The sequence below is a fragment of the Heteronotia binoei genome, chromosome 19, assembly GCF_032191835.1.
Source record: "Heteronotia binoei isolate CCM8104 ecotype False Entrance Well chromosome 19, APGP_CSIRO_Hbin_v1, whole genome shotgun sequence".
NCBI classification, from domain to species: Eukaryota; Metazoa; Chordata; class Lepidosauria; order Squamata; family Gekkonidae; genus Heteronotia; species Heteronotia binoei.
In genome coordinates this window covers 5,517,652-5,530,519 of record NC_083241.1, presented here as the reverse complement: position 1 = coordinate 5,530,519, position 12,868 = coordinate 5,517,652, and the positions used below count along the sequence as shown (strand labels likewise).

Genomic DNA, 12,868 nt, shown 5'->3' with positions numbered 1-12,868 from the left:
TGGTTAGACCTCGCCTGGAGTACTGTCATGTCATGGGGTGTGGCCTAACATGCAAATGAGTTCCTGCTGGGCTTTTTCTACAAAAAAAAACCCCTGGGTATTTTATTTGTTGATCAATGTTTTACTGCTATTTTATTGTTTTATGTGTTGCACGCACGCACACAAACATACATAGAGCAGTCAGTATACTTAATACTTTGGATATTGTGTTAAGGGCTTATAATAAACCTGCAGATTTATCGCTCGAGATCTGCTATTTCTACCTGAGCCGTTCCAAGTCATTTCCACGGAAACTAAGCCCACCAACCAGTAATTTTCACCCTAAGCTTATCCCACCCTGCTATTTCTGCAACACAAATATCGCTACTTCCTACCAGGAAAACACGGTTATTTGCACCCCCCCCCACTGGAAAAAAGAAAGCAGATCCACGGCAAAGTTGGCGTCAAGGGCACCATTATCTCCAAGGGCAGGGAGTGCAGGGTCCATTTGTGTTTCTTGGCGAACCAAAACAAGACACAAGGAAAAACACGAAACAGCTCTGGGAAACAACTTTGTGGGGATCTGATGCGGGCATTCACTCTGCAGTTCGGCCTCCAGCACAGATGATCATAGACAGGCCTCATTTTGGGCAGGAGCTCACAGGAGCGGAACTCCGGAATCTCTAAATTTTATTGTGCTCTTTCTTTTTTACCCAGCCCCCCATACTTGCTTCTGGGTTCCATTGTTCAAACCTCCCCACCCCGCCCCGGTGAGAATTTTGCTGAACTCTTAAGATTTGACAAACTTTCTCATATTGCCCCCCACGAAAAATGGGAAAATAACCTTTAAAGCAGACAGATGGCAATCTTCCTCATGCCGCTGTGGCCACATAGGAGAAAGGGATCTTAAAAGTATGATAGGAGCAGTATTCCCTCTAAGCCGAGTTAGTGCGAGCTAGCTCACAGATTTTTGGCCCCAGAGCAAACTAATTTATACAGTAACTCACAACTTTAATGCTACTGGCTCACGACTTTAATACTAGTAGCTCACAAAGCAAAAAAATTCTGCTCACAAGACTCCACAGCTTAGAGGGAACATTGGGTGGGAGTGAGGTTTTACGATGACAACTATAATTCAAGAAGCATTTCAAGGTAAATGTTGAGCTGATATAATTTAGTACACCTTCCGGTGATGTCAGCGGTGCGAATGAGCTCCGGAATATCTTTTTTAATGAAATGACCCCAGAACACAGATGCATTTCTGGTTAGGTCAGACAGATCCGATCTGACCCTGGAACTGTTTTGAGCTCCTGTAATAAACTTATCTTTTGATCGAGTAGTCGTTCCAAGAAAACAGGGCTCTTGTTGCCTCTTTTATGAAGGTTAAACTGAAGTTCCAAGCAAAGCTCCCTCTAAGCTGTGGAGTTCGGTGAGTGAAAATTCTACTTTGTGAGCGACTGGCATTAAAGTTGTGAAGTACTGCATAAATTAATTTGCTCTGGGGTCATTTTTCCTGAGCTAAGACAAAAATGTGTGAGCTGGAGGCTAAAAAACAGTGAGCTAGCTCACCCTAACAGCTTAGAGGAAAGAAGAAGAAGAAGATAATGATATTGGATTTATATCCCGCCCTATACTCTGAATTGGAGAGCCGGTTTGGTGTAGTGGTTAAGTGTGCGGACTCTTATCTGGAAGAACCGGGTTTGATTCCCCACTCCTCCACATGCACCTGCTAACATGGCCTTGGGTCAGCCATAGCTCTGGCAGAGGTTGTCCTTGAAAGGGCAGCTCCTGGGAGAGCCCTCTCCAGCCCCACCCACCTCACAGGGTGTCTGTTGTGGGGGAGGAAGGGAAAGGAGATTGTGAGCTGCTCTGAGACTCTTCGGAGTGGAGGGCAGGATATAAATCCAATATCTTCTTCTTCTGCTTCATCTCAGAGTCTCAGAGTGGCTCACAATCTTTATTATCTTCCTCCCCCACAAAACACACCCTGTGAGGTGGGTGGGGCTACGAGAGCTCTTGCAGCAGCTGCCCTTTCAAGGACAGCTCTGCCAGAGCTATGGCTGACCCAAGACCATTCCAGCAGCTGCAAGTGGAGGAGTGGGGAATCAAACCCGGTTCTCCCAGATAAGAGAGCTATGGCTGATCCAAGGCCATTCCAGCAGCTGCAAGTGGAGGAGTGGGGAATCAAACCCGGTTCTCCCAGATAAGAGAGCTATGGCTGACCCAAGGCCGTTCCAGCAGCTGCAAGTGGAGGAGTGGGGAATCAAACCCGGTTCTCCCAGATAAGAGAGCTATGGCTGATCCAAGGCCATTCCAGCAGCTGCAAGTGGAGGAGTGGGGAATCAAACCCGATTCGCCCAGATAAGAGAGCTCTGGCTGACCCAAGGCCATTCCAGCAGCTGCAAGTGAAGGAGTGGGGAATCAAACCCGGTTCTCCCGGATAAGAGAGCTGTGGCTGACCCAAGGCCATTCCAGCAGCTGCAAGCGGAGGAGTGGAGAATCAAACCCGGTTCTCCCAGATAAGAGAGCTCTGGCTGACCCAAGGCCATTCCAGCAGCTGCAAGTGGAAGAGTGAGGAATCAAACCCGGTTCTCCCAGATAAGAGAGTTCTGGCTGACCCAAGGCCATTCCAGCAGCTGCAAGTGGAAGAGTGAGGAATCAAACCCGGTTCTCCCAGATAAGAGAGCTCTGGCTGACCCAAGGCCATTCCAGCAGCTGCAAGTGGAGGAGTGGGGAATCAAACCCGGTTCTCCCAGATAAGAGAGCTCTGGCTGACCCAAGGCCATTCCAGCAGCTGCAAGTGGAGGAGTGGGGAATCAAACCCGGTTCTCCCAGATAAGAGTCTACGCATTTAACCACTACACCACACTGGCTCTCACCACTGGTTCCAAGATACACCCTTGAATCCAAGGGCGTTCAGAAGATCCAGGGCAAACTGGGCCTCTCCTTACCATTATATGCGACATTCTGCCTCCCCGATCATATCCATGCTTCCCCAAAAACCACACGGCGTTCACTTACCTGTTGTTATTCTTCAACTTGATGTGGTCCGTCGGTTCCAGAATCTGCCCGTTCTTCAGCCACGTTATCTGCGGCGGAGGCTCCCCCTGAGCCAAGCAGGTGAAGATGGCCGTGGTCCCCAAGGGCCTGGAAATGGACTGAGGGTGCTGGACAAATTCTGCGGGGGCTGGAAAGAGAAGGCAAAGGAAGGTCAATCGGGCTCCGCCGCCCGCCCCTTCCTGACAGGTGGCGTCTAACAACAAGCTGGAAAGTCTCGATTTTCCAAGATCCATTTGGATTTTCCAAGATCCATTTTCCAAGATCCAGAATGATAACTGGAGGCGAGCGGTGGTGGTGAAGCTTTGCAACTGAAGTGAACTTTTTGAAGATGGTCAAGAGGTTGGCGGAAGCCACAGACCGCTTTGTGGGGAGACCTGTGGGTGTCAAACCCTGTTTCCTTGGGTGCCTGCATTCCTATACTATGGAACACCCCCAAGCGACATTCAGTTTCATTTCTCTGTGAGACACGCTTCAACAAACTGGATTTGGGCACATTTTGACTTAAGGGCCGTTAAAGTGTGACGTTTGAACGCAGCCCTTTGAGGATAAGGCCAAAGCTAAAGTACTATGCATGAATAAGAGGGTTGGATTCTTTCCCCGCGCCTTTTTATTGCAAAGGCAAACGGAGAACAGAAAGAAGACGCAGTGAATTTATGCCTTGAAGCCGCCAAGTGAACGGACAGTGCTAATGATAGAAAAATAATGTTAGGAGGGAAGGGGCTTTTGGAGTCCAGGAGGAGTTAACATTTGGGGAAGGGACATCTTTCTTTCATTCTGCTTTCCGCAGTGACAAAGTGACTGCTTTCCACAGTGACCAGAAACTGTAAAATTGAGACAGTGTTCTCTAAAAGTGTGTTAAATTATCTGACAACTTAAAGACTTGGTCGCTTTTGAAAACACTGGCAAAACCTTTGAATTCTCCTTCCCTCACCACCCTCGTCTGCCATAGATAACTGAAACAGGACTTGTGTGGACCCTGATGCTCATTCAGGCATCTCCTCTCCTTTTGTCAGAATGCTACAGCATAAAAAGGCTTCAAAAGAAGGATTGTGAGAGAGAAATAAACAGATGCTGCATCACGCCTTCCCCAGTCATAAGAACATCGGAGGATCCCTTCCGGATCAGACCGGTGAGGGTCCATCTAGTCCAGCCTCCTGTCTCACACAGTGGCCAGCCAGTTCCTCTGGAGGGCCAACGACAGGGCAGAGAGTCCGAGGCCTTCCCCTGAGAAGAGCATCAGAAGAGCCCTGCTGAGTCAGACCAGGGAGGGTCCATCTAGTCCAGCCTCCCGTCTCACACAGGGGCCAACCAGTTTCTCTGGAGGGCCAACAGCAGGGCAGAGAGGCCGTGGCCTTCAACTGAGAAGAGCAACACAAAAGCCCTGCTGGATCAGACCAGTGAGGGTCCATCTAGTCCAGCCTCCTGTCTCACACAGTGGCCAACCAGTTCCTCTGGAGGGCCAACAACAGGGCAGAGAGGCTGAGGCCTTCCCCTGAGAAGAACATCAGAAGAGCCCTGCTGGATCACACCAGTGAGGGTCCATCTAGAGCCAGTTTGGTGTAGTGGTTAAGTGTGCGGACTCTTATCTGGGAAAACCAGCTTTGATTCCCCACTCCTCCACTTTCAGCTGCTGGAATGGCCTTGGCTCAGCCTTAGCTCTGGCAGAGGTTGTCCTTGAAAGGGCAGCTGCTGTGAGAGCCCTCTCAGCCCCACCCACCTCACAGGGTGTCTGTTGTGGGGGAGGAAGATAAAGGAGATTGTGAGCCGCTCTGAGATTCGGAGTGGAGGGAGGGAGATAAATCCAATATCTTCTTCTTCTCCTGTCTCACATAGCGGCCAACCAGTTCCTCTGGAGATTCAACAACAGGGCACAGAGGCTGAGGCCTTCCCCTGACAAGAATGTGAGAAGAGCCCTGTTGGATCAGACCACTGAGGGTCGATCTAATCCAGCATTCTGTCTTCTCACACAGTGGCCAGCCAGTCCCTCTGGAGGGCCAACAACAGGGCAGGGAGGCTGAAGCCTTCCCCTGATTTTGCTTCCTGGTCCTGGGATTCAGAGGTTTGACACCTCTGAATGTGGAGGGTCCCCTCAGTCACCCTGGCTAGCGGCCACTGACTGACTTCTCCTCCATGAATGGCCAGGAGAGCCAGTTTGGTGTAGTGGTTAAGTGTGCGGACTCTTATCTGGGAAAACCGGGTTTGATTCCCCACTCCTCCACTTGCACCTGCTGGAATGGCCTTGGGTCAGCCATAGCCCTGGCAGAGGTTGTCCTTGAAAGGGCAGCTGCTGTGAGAGCCCTCTCCAGCCCCGCCCACCTCACAGGGTGTCTGTTGTGGGGGAGGAAGGGAAAGGAGATTGTGAGCCGCTCTGAGACTCTTCGGAGTAGAGGGCGGGATATAAATCCAATATCTTCATCTACCTCACAGGGTGTCTGTTGTGGGGGAGGAAGATAAAAGAGATTGTGAGCTGCTCTGAGACTCTTCGGAGTGGAGGGCGGGATATAAATCCAATATCTTCATCTACCTCACAGGGTGTCTGTTGTGGGGGAGGAAGATAAAAGAGATTGTGAGCTGCTCTGAGACTCTTCGGAGTGGAGGGCGGGATATAAATCCAATATCTTCATCTACCTCACAGGGTGTCTGTTGTGGGGGAGGAAGGGAAAGGAGATTGTGAGCCGCTCTGAGACTCTTCGGAGTGGAGGGCGGGATATAAATCCAATATCTTCATCTACCTCACAGGGTGTCTGTTGTGGGGGAGGAAGTTAAAGGAGATTGTGAGCCGCTCTGAGACTCTTTGGAGTGGAGGGCGGGATATAAATCCAATATCCAATCCAATGAATGTGTCTAATGCCCTTTCAAAGCTGTTTACTCCTGTGGCCATCATGACATCCTTGGCAGTGAATTCTACATTTTAATCACTCTCTGTGTGAAGTAGTATTTCCTCTTGCCCATCCTGAACCTACTGACAATCAGCTAAAATGCAAAACTGCATCCCTGTACTGGAACACTGGGACTGGCAGGGAACAGGAATGCAAACCTCTCGTTTGGTCACTGCAACATAAACCTTTTCTTCTCAAGGATCTAACGGGATGTGGGAAGGGCTAGCAGGGGCCTAAAGATGTGACGTTCATCACAAAACGCTGACACACATCAGCGCAAGGAATGCAGGTGGGGCTTCCAGAAAGTAAAGGGATAATTTTGCATTCAGGTTCAGCCATTGGGGACATTTCACCTAGGAGGCCAGTGGCACAACTTGGCAGAGATCCGCAAATGCCCTGGCACATCTGGGTTTGAGTCCCTGTTCCGCCACGGAGGCTTGCTGAGATCTCTCAGCCGAGCCTACCTCACAAGGTCATTGTTCCAGGGATAACACGGAGAAGGGGAGAATGGCGTCACAATCCCTCAGCCTAACCTGCCTCGCAAGGTTGTTGCGGGGGGAGGAGAGAATGATACGATAAGCCGCTTTGGGGGAAAGCCAGATACAAATTTAAAACCAAGAAAAAATAGAAAAGTCCTGTTGGATCAGACCAGTGAGGGTCCATCTAGAGCCAGTTTGGTGTAGTGGTTAAGTGTGCGGACTCTTATCTGGGAGAACCGGGTTTGATTCCTCATTCCTCCACTTGCACCTGCTGAAATGGCCTTGGGTCAGCCAGAGCTCTCTTATCTGAGAGAACCGGGTTGGATTCCCCACTCCTCCACTTGCAGCTGCTGGCATGGCCTTGGGTCAGCCATAGCCCTGGCAGAGGTTGTCCTTGAAAGGGCAGCTGCTGTGAGAGCCCTCTCCAGCCCCACCCACCTCACAGGGTTTCTGTTGTGGGGGGAGAAGATAAGGAGATTGTAAGCCACTCTGAGTCTCTGATTCAGAGAGAAGGGCGGGGTATAAATCTGCAATTCTTCTTCTTCTTCTAGAATTTTTTTAAAAATGGAAGCTCTTTCAAGTGCGACGTCGTTTGTCCAGGACTGGTTGAATTCTCCAGCGCAGAGACACAGCATGGGGAGGGGGCAGCCATTGCACAGCTGTCTGTCTTGCAGTTTGCACCTGGATCCGTTCCAGCCCCGCCTGATTTACTGCCCCAGCCCTTCGCCCTACCTGCTCACAAGATGACTTATTAGCAGGCATTTTATTCAACACCTGCTCCTTTCAAGCCATCATTTGCATCCGTTTGGCTGCGTGCGAGCAGAAAACAGCAACCGTAGGAAGTCTGGCATTGGCAACTCTTTCGTTTAGTTTAGTTTATTTATGATTTATATTCCGCCCTTCCCACCAAGTGGCTCAGGGTGGCTCACAGCACATAAAATCTAACATAAAAATATTAAGTTTAAGCATTTTACACAGTTAAAAGATTAAAACATAGCAGGAATCTAATAGAACTACACTCAGTTTCCTATGCCGGTTAGTTATAAGCCAGCCGGAAGAGGGTTGTCTTACAGGCCCTGCAGAACTGAGCAAGGCCCTGCAGGGCCCTCACCTCCTCCGGCAGCTGGTTCCACCAGGAAGGGGCCATTCCAGAGAAAGCCCTGTCCCTGGTAGATTTCAGGCGGGCTTCCCGGGGACAACGAGAAGATTTTGGGTTCCTGATCTCAGTACTCTCTGGGGAACATGTGGGGAGAGACAGTCCCTCAGGTAGGCCGGTCCTAGGCCATATAGGGCTTTTGTAGCATCGATCCAAAAAATCAATACCAATACCTAATCAATATGTGTGGCTTTAGCAATGTTAAAAAATATAAAAGTGCTTTTGGGAAATAATCTTCTATAGCAGCTTGAAGCAAAGGAGTGCTAGCGTGCAGAGAGAAAAAGGGAACTATGACAGGTCGTTGACCTTTCAAAACCGCAGGCTGAAAAACATAGAACAGAGCCTAGAGAGAAGCAAGACAGGTGCAGCGAGAAATTGTGGGCGTGGGGGTAAAATGTTTCTAGAGAAAGAGGAACCAGGGTTTGCAGAGGCCTTAAGAAAGGCCCTAAGAAGAACCCAGAGGGTTGGAAAACAGCTCGAATTGTGGTGAGAACATGGGTGTTTTAAGGTAGTGAGTGGGTAGTGAGTGGGCGGAGGCCCCCTATAAGGGATGGCAGGTGACTGTGATCATTGCTCAGACCCTCGGGTCTGGAGCCCGTGTATAGAGCGCTTATGCACGTTAAATAAAGAAGCTGTTTTCCTGATCTTGCCTCAGACCTCGTTTGTGAGTATGATTTACTATTAATTGGACAACACAGGACTTTTCCTGCTACACTTTAAAGGTAATAACCAGCACCTTGTACCGAACTCGGTATAATATTGGCAGCCAGTGCTGAACCCGGAGCTCCGGTCGAATGCTAACTCTGGCCTGGGAAAGACCTGGAGATTTGGGGTGGGGCTTGTGGAGGGTGGAGCTTGGGAGAAGGAGAGGAGGAGAAAAAGGAGAGGAGGAGAAAGAAGAGGAGGAGAAAGAAGAGGAGGAGGAGAAAATGAAGGAGAGGAGGAGGAGGAAGAAGAGAAAGAAGAGGAGGAGGAAGAAGAGAAAGAAGAGGAGGAGAAAGAAGAAGAGGAGGAGAAAATGAAGGAGAGGAGGAGGAGGAAGAAGAGAAAGAAGAGGAGGAGGAAGAGGAGAAAGAAGAGGAGGAGAAAGAAGAGGAGGAGGAGAAAATGAAGGAGAGGAGGAGGAGGAAGAAGAGAAAGAAGAGGAGGAGGAAGAAGAGAAAGAAGAGGAGGAGATTGCAGTTATATCCCGCCCTTCACTTGGAGTCTCAGAGCAGCTTACAATCTCCTTTCCCTTCGCCAATCCCACAACAGACGCCCTGCGAGCAACGGTCCCTCTAAGCTGCAGAGTCTTGTGAGCAAAAATTCTACTTTGTGAGCTACTGGCATTAAAGTCATGAGCTCCTGCATCAATTCGCTTGCTCTGGGGTCATCCTTCTTGAGCGAAGACAAAAATCAGTGAGCTGGAGGCTAAAAAATCTGCGAGCTAGCTCACGCTAACTCAGTTTAGAGGGAACACGGCCTACGAGGTAGTTGGGGCTGAGAGAGCTCTTTCAAAAAACTGCTCTTCGGAGGGGAGCTCTGAGAGAGTTATGACTGACCCAAGGTCACTCCAGCAGCTGCAAGTGGAAGAGTGGGGAATCCAAACCCAGTTCTCCCAGATAAGAGTCTGCTCACTTAACCGTTACACTACACCAAATCAGAGGGAGCTCAGCAGGGAGGTGATTCTGGAGAAGTTCACCATCCCAAACGACCCCATCCTCCAGGGGAGCTGATCTCCGTAGCCAAAACTCCAGTTCCCACCTGGATGTGTCAACCCTACCAGGATGGGTCTGAAAGGGGATTAAACAGATTCACAGAAGCCATAGGTGGGAAAGGGCGCTGAGCCATTATTGGTAGATTGACCTGTAACTTTTGCTTGTTCTTCAGTCTGGCAAGACTGATAACGGTTGCTACCTTCTTCTGCTTATACTCAAGGAGTCTTTTGATACTATCTGGGCAAAACTTTACAAACTGCCATCGAGCCACAAGCCGTGAAAGCTTCACGGAAGTTCTCTTAGGCCTCTGATAACGACTGCAAGGACATCGGAGGAAAGGTTAAGAGAAATTTTGGGCGGAGACCATCACAGAGCTGTGACCTACCAAAGGACAGGGCCTTGTGTCTCAAATCAACATCACCCAGAGTCATGGGGGAAGAAGAAGACGACTGCAGATTTATACCCCACCCTTCTCTCCCCTCCACTCCGAATCTCAGAGCGGCTCACCATCTCCTTTCTCTTCCTCCCCCACAACAGACACCCTGTGAGGTGGGTGGGGCTGAGAAAGCTTCTCCCACAAGCTGCCCTTTCAAGGACAACCTCTGCCAGAGCTATGGCTGACCCAAGGCCATTCCAGCAGGTGCAAGCGGAGGAGTGGGGAATCAAACCTGGTTCTCCCAGGTAAGAGTCCTAGCACTTAACCACTACACCAAACTGGCTCTCTTAGGCCTCTGATGACTACTCCAAGTACATTGGAGGAATGGTTAAGAGAAGGGGACGGCAAAAGAGGAGATCGGTGGACAGCGTTACTGACGTCACTAACACGAATTTGAGCAGACTTCGGAGGATTGTGGAAGACAGGAGGGCCTGGCATGACTTTGTTCAGGGGGTCGCAAAGAGTCGGACTCGACTGTGCGACCGAACAACAACAACTACTCTCTGAATCAGAGACTCAGAGCGGCTTACAATCTCCTTCCTCCACAACAGAACCCTGTGAGGTGGGTGGGGCTGAGAGAGCTCTCCCAGAAGCTGACCTTTCAAGGACAACTCCTATGAGAGCTATGGCTGACCCAAAGCCATTCCAGCAGCTGCAGGTGGAGGAGTGGGAAATCCAACCTGGTTCTCCCAGATAAGAGTCTGCGCACTTAACCACTACACCAAACTGGTTCTCTATTCCAAACAGGAGCAACAAAGGAATTCCTCCGCAGGAGCCAGCGTCAATTGCAGCTGAGCATCCCTGCGTGCCGAAAGCCCTGTGAAAATGTCCAATTAGGCCCACTTTTTGGGGGGGGGGGGAGGAAATATAATTTCAGATTCAGGAGCTCATCAAGGCAGCCGTTACCGAGGAAAGCTGCTGATGAGAATGAGGCGCTGTTTGGAACAGGCGGTTTCAAAGATGAAAGCGAGGGCTGGTAATCAGGAACGGATTAACGCCATTCAGTTCCGAGCTGCCAGCTGCGCATGCCCCCCCCCCCCTGCTTTTTTTCCCTTTCAGTAAAAGGCCTTCACTTTGCGGAGACTCACGCCATGGAAACGGGATGCGCCGACAACATTTGAGGAACTCATTTCTGGCCCTCGTCCTCCAAGGTCATTAAAAGTGGCTTTTCAGAAGGTTTTTTTGGGAGGGGGGTGGGGAGAGAGAAAGACTATTTTCCCGATGAGAGCACATCGAATTTCAAAGAGCCGCCCTGCAAGGTTGACGGAGAGATTTAGCCACAGGACTGGAGCGACTGGACGGCATGGATTCAAAGGTAAATCCAGCCCACGTCCCTGAATGCTCAAGTTTTCACGTGGTCCCCCTCCCCACAAAAAGAGGTCTGTTGCTTAGGGAGAGATGAAGAAAAATGGGGAGGCAGGATTCCACCCAAATGTTCAGAAAGAAGATATTGGATTTATATCCTGCCCTGTACTCTGAATCTCAGGCTGTGATCCCACCCACTAAATAATACACTTTCCATCCACTTCCAATGCACTTTCCAACTGGGCTTTGCAAGTTCACGCAGTAAAATCCAACTGGAAAGTGCACTGAAAGGGGATTGAAAGTGCATTATTCGGTGCGTGTGATCACAGTCTCAGAGTGGTCAAAATCTCCTCTACCTTCCTCCCCCCCATACACACACAACAGACACCCTGTGAGGTGGGTGGGGCTGAGAGAGCTTTCACAGAAATTGCTTTTTCAAGGACAGCTCCCGCAGCTATAAGTGTAGAGAGAGCCAGTCTGGTGTAGAGAGAGCCAGTCTGGTGTAGAGAGAGCCATTCTGGTGTATAGAGAGCCAGTTTGGTGTAGTGTTCAGTGCGTGGACTCTTATCTGGGAGAACCGGGTTTGATCCCCTACTCCTCCACTTGCACCTGCTGGAATGGCTTTGGATTAACCATAGTTCTGGTAGAGGTTGTCCTTGAAAGGGCAGCTGCTGTGAGAGCTCTGTTAGCCCCACCTACCTCACAGGGTGTCTGTTGTGGGGGGAGAAGATAAAGGAGATTGTGAGCCACTCTGAGACTCTGATTCAGAGAAAAGGGCGGGGTAAAAATCTGCAATTCTTCTTCTTCTAAGTGGAGAAGTGGGGAATCAAACCCGGTTCTCCCAGATAAGAGTCCGCGCACTTCACCACTACACCAAACTGGCTCTCAGAAATCAGTAAGAAATCAGCCTCCAGCATACTTACAGGATGAGTGCAAAGTCTCTGATATGGTTGACAAGATTCCGGGCTCTTGTTTTTAATTCTGATTTAAGGATGTGACATAATCTGATAAATACAGGACAATCTGGCTGTTCCAAAGGGCCATAATGCATGCAGAAGACAACTCACAAGGTCAACTTTTGGCACGGCTGGGACTCAGGAAGACCGTTTTGAGCCAAAGACCTTTCAGCCCCTCTCAACAAAGAGTCCAGGGCTGGACAGACGAACAGTCCAACTCAACACTGTCTTCTTGGTGCTTGGGGGGCTTCGTGAGTGGGAGGGCTTGTGGAGTTCTGGCCCTGCTGGTGGATCTCCTAATGGCCCCTGGGTTTTGGCCACTACATGATACATAGTGTTGGATTGGAGGGGCCATTGGCCTGATCTAACATGGCTTCTCTTATGTCCTTATGTCTGGGGCAGTGATGCTCTGTATTCTTGGTGCTTGGAGGGTAACAGTGGGAGGGCTTCTGGAGTTCTGGCCCTGCTGATGGACCTCCTGATGGCCCTTGGGTTTTGGCCACTGTGTGACACAGAGTGTTGGACTGGGTGGGCCACTGGCCTGATCCAACATAGTTTCTCTTATGTCTGGGGCAAGTGATGCTCTGTATTCTTGGTGCTTGTGGGGGTCCACAGTGGGAGGGCTTTTAGTGTCCTAGCCCCACTGATGGAACTCCTGATGGCACCTGGTTTTTTGACCACTGTGTGACACAGAGTGTTGGACTGGAGGTGCCATTGGCCTGATCCAACATGGCTTCTCTTATGTTCTTATGTCTGGGGCAGTAATGCTTTGTATTCTTGGTGCTTGAGGAGGGGGCACAGTGGGAGGGCTTCTGGAGTTCTGGACCTGATGGTGGACCTCCTGATGGCTCCTGGGTTTTGGCCACTGTGTGACACAGAGTGTTAGACTGGATGGGCCATTGGCCTGATCCAACATGGCTT

The 12,868-nt window shown here is 50.1% G+C and overlaps 1 protein-coding gene across 2 annotated transcripts in view; it reads right to left on the bottom strand.

Moving 5' to 3' along the window:
- IGDCC3 (immunoglobulin superfamily DCC subclass member 3) overlaps positions 1-12,868 on the bottom strand; it is a 144,505-nt gene that overhangs the window by 27,648 nt on the left and 103,989 nt on the right. For both annotated transcript variants that reach the window (XM_060260250.1, XM_060260251.1), the window contains exon 6: positions 3,001-3,166. In XM_060260250.1, coding sequence (XP_060116233.1) covers positions 3,001-3,166 — 166 coding nt within the window. The remainder of the gene's footprint in view (positions 1-3,000; positions 3,167-12,868) is intronic.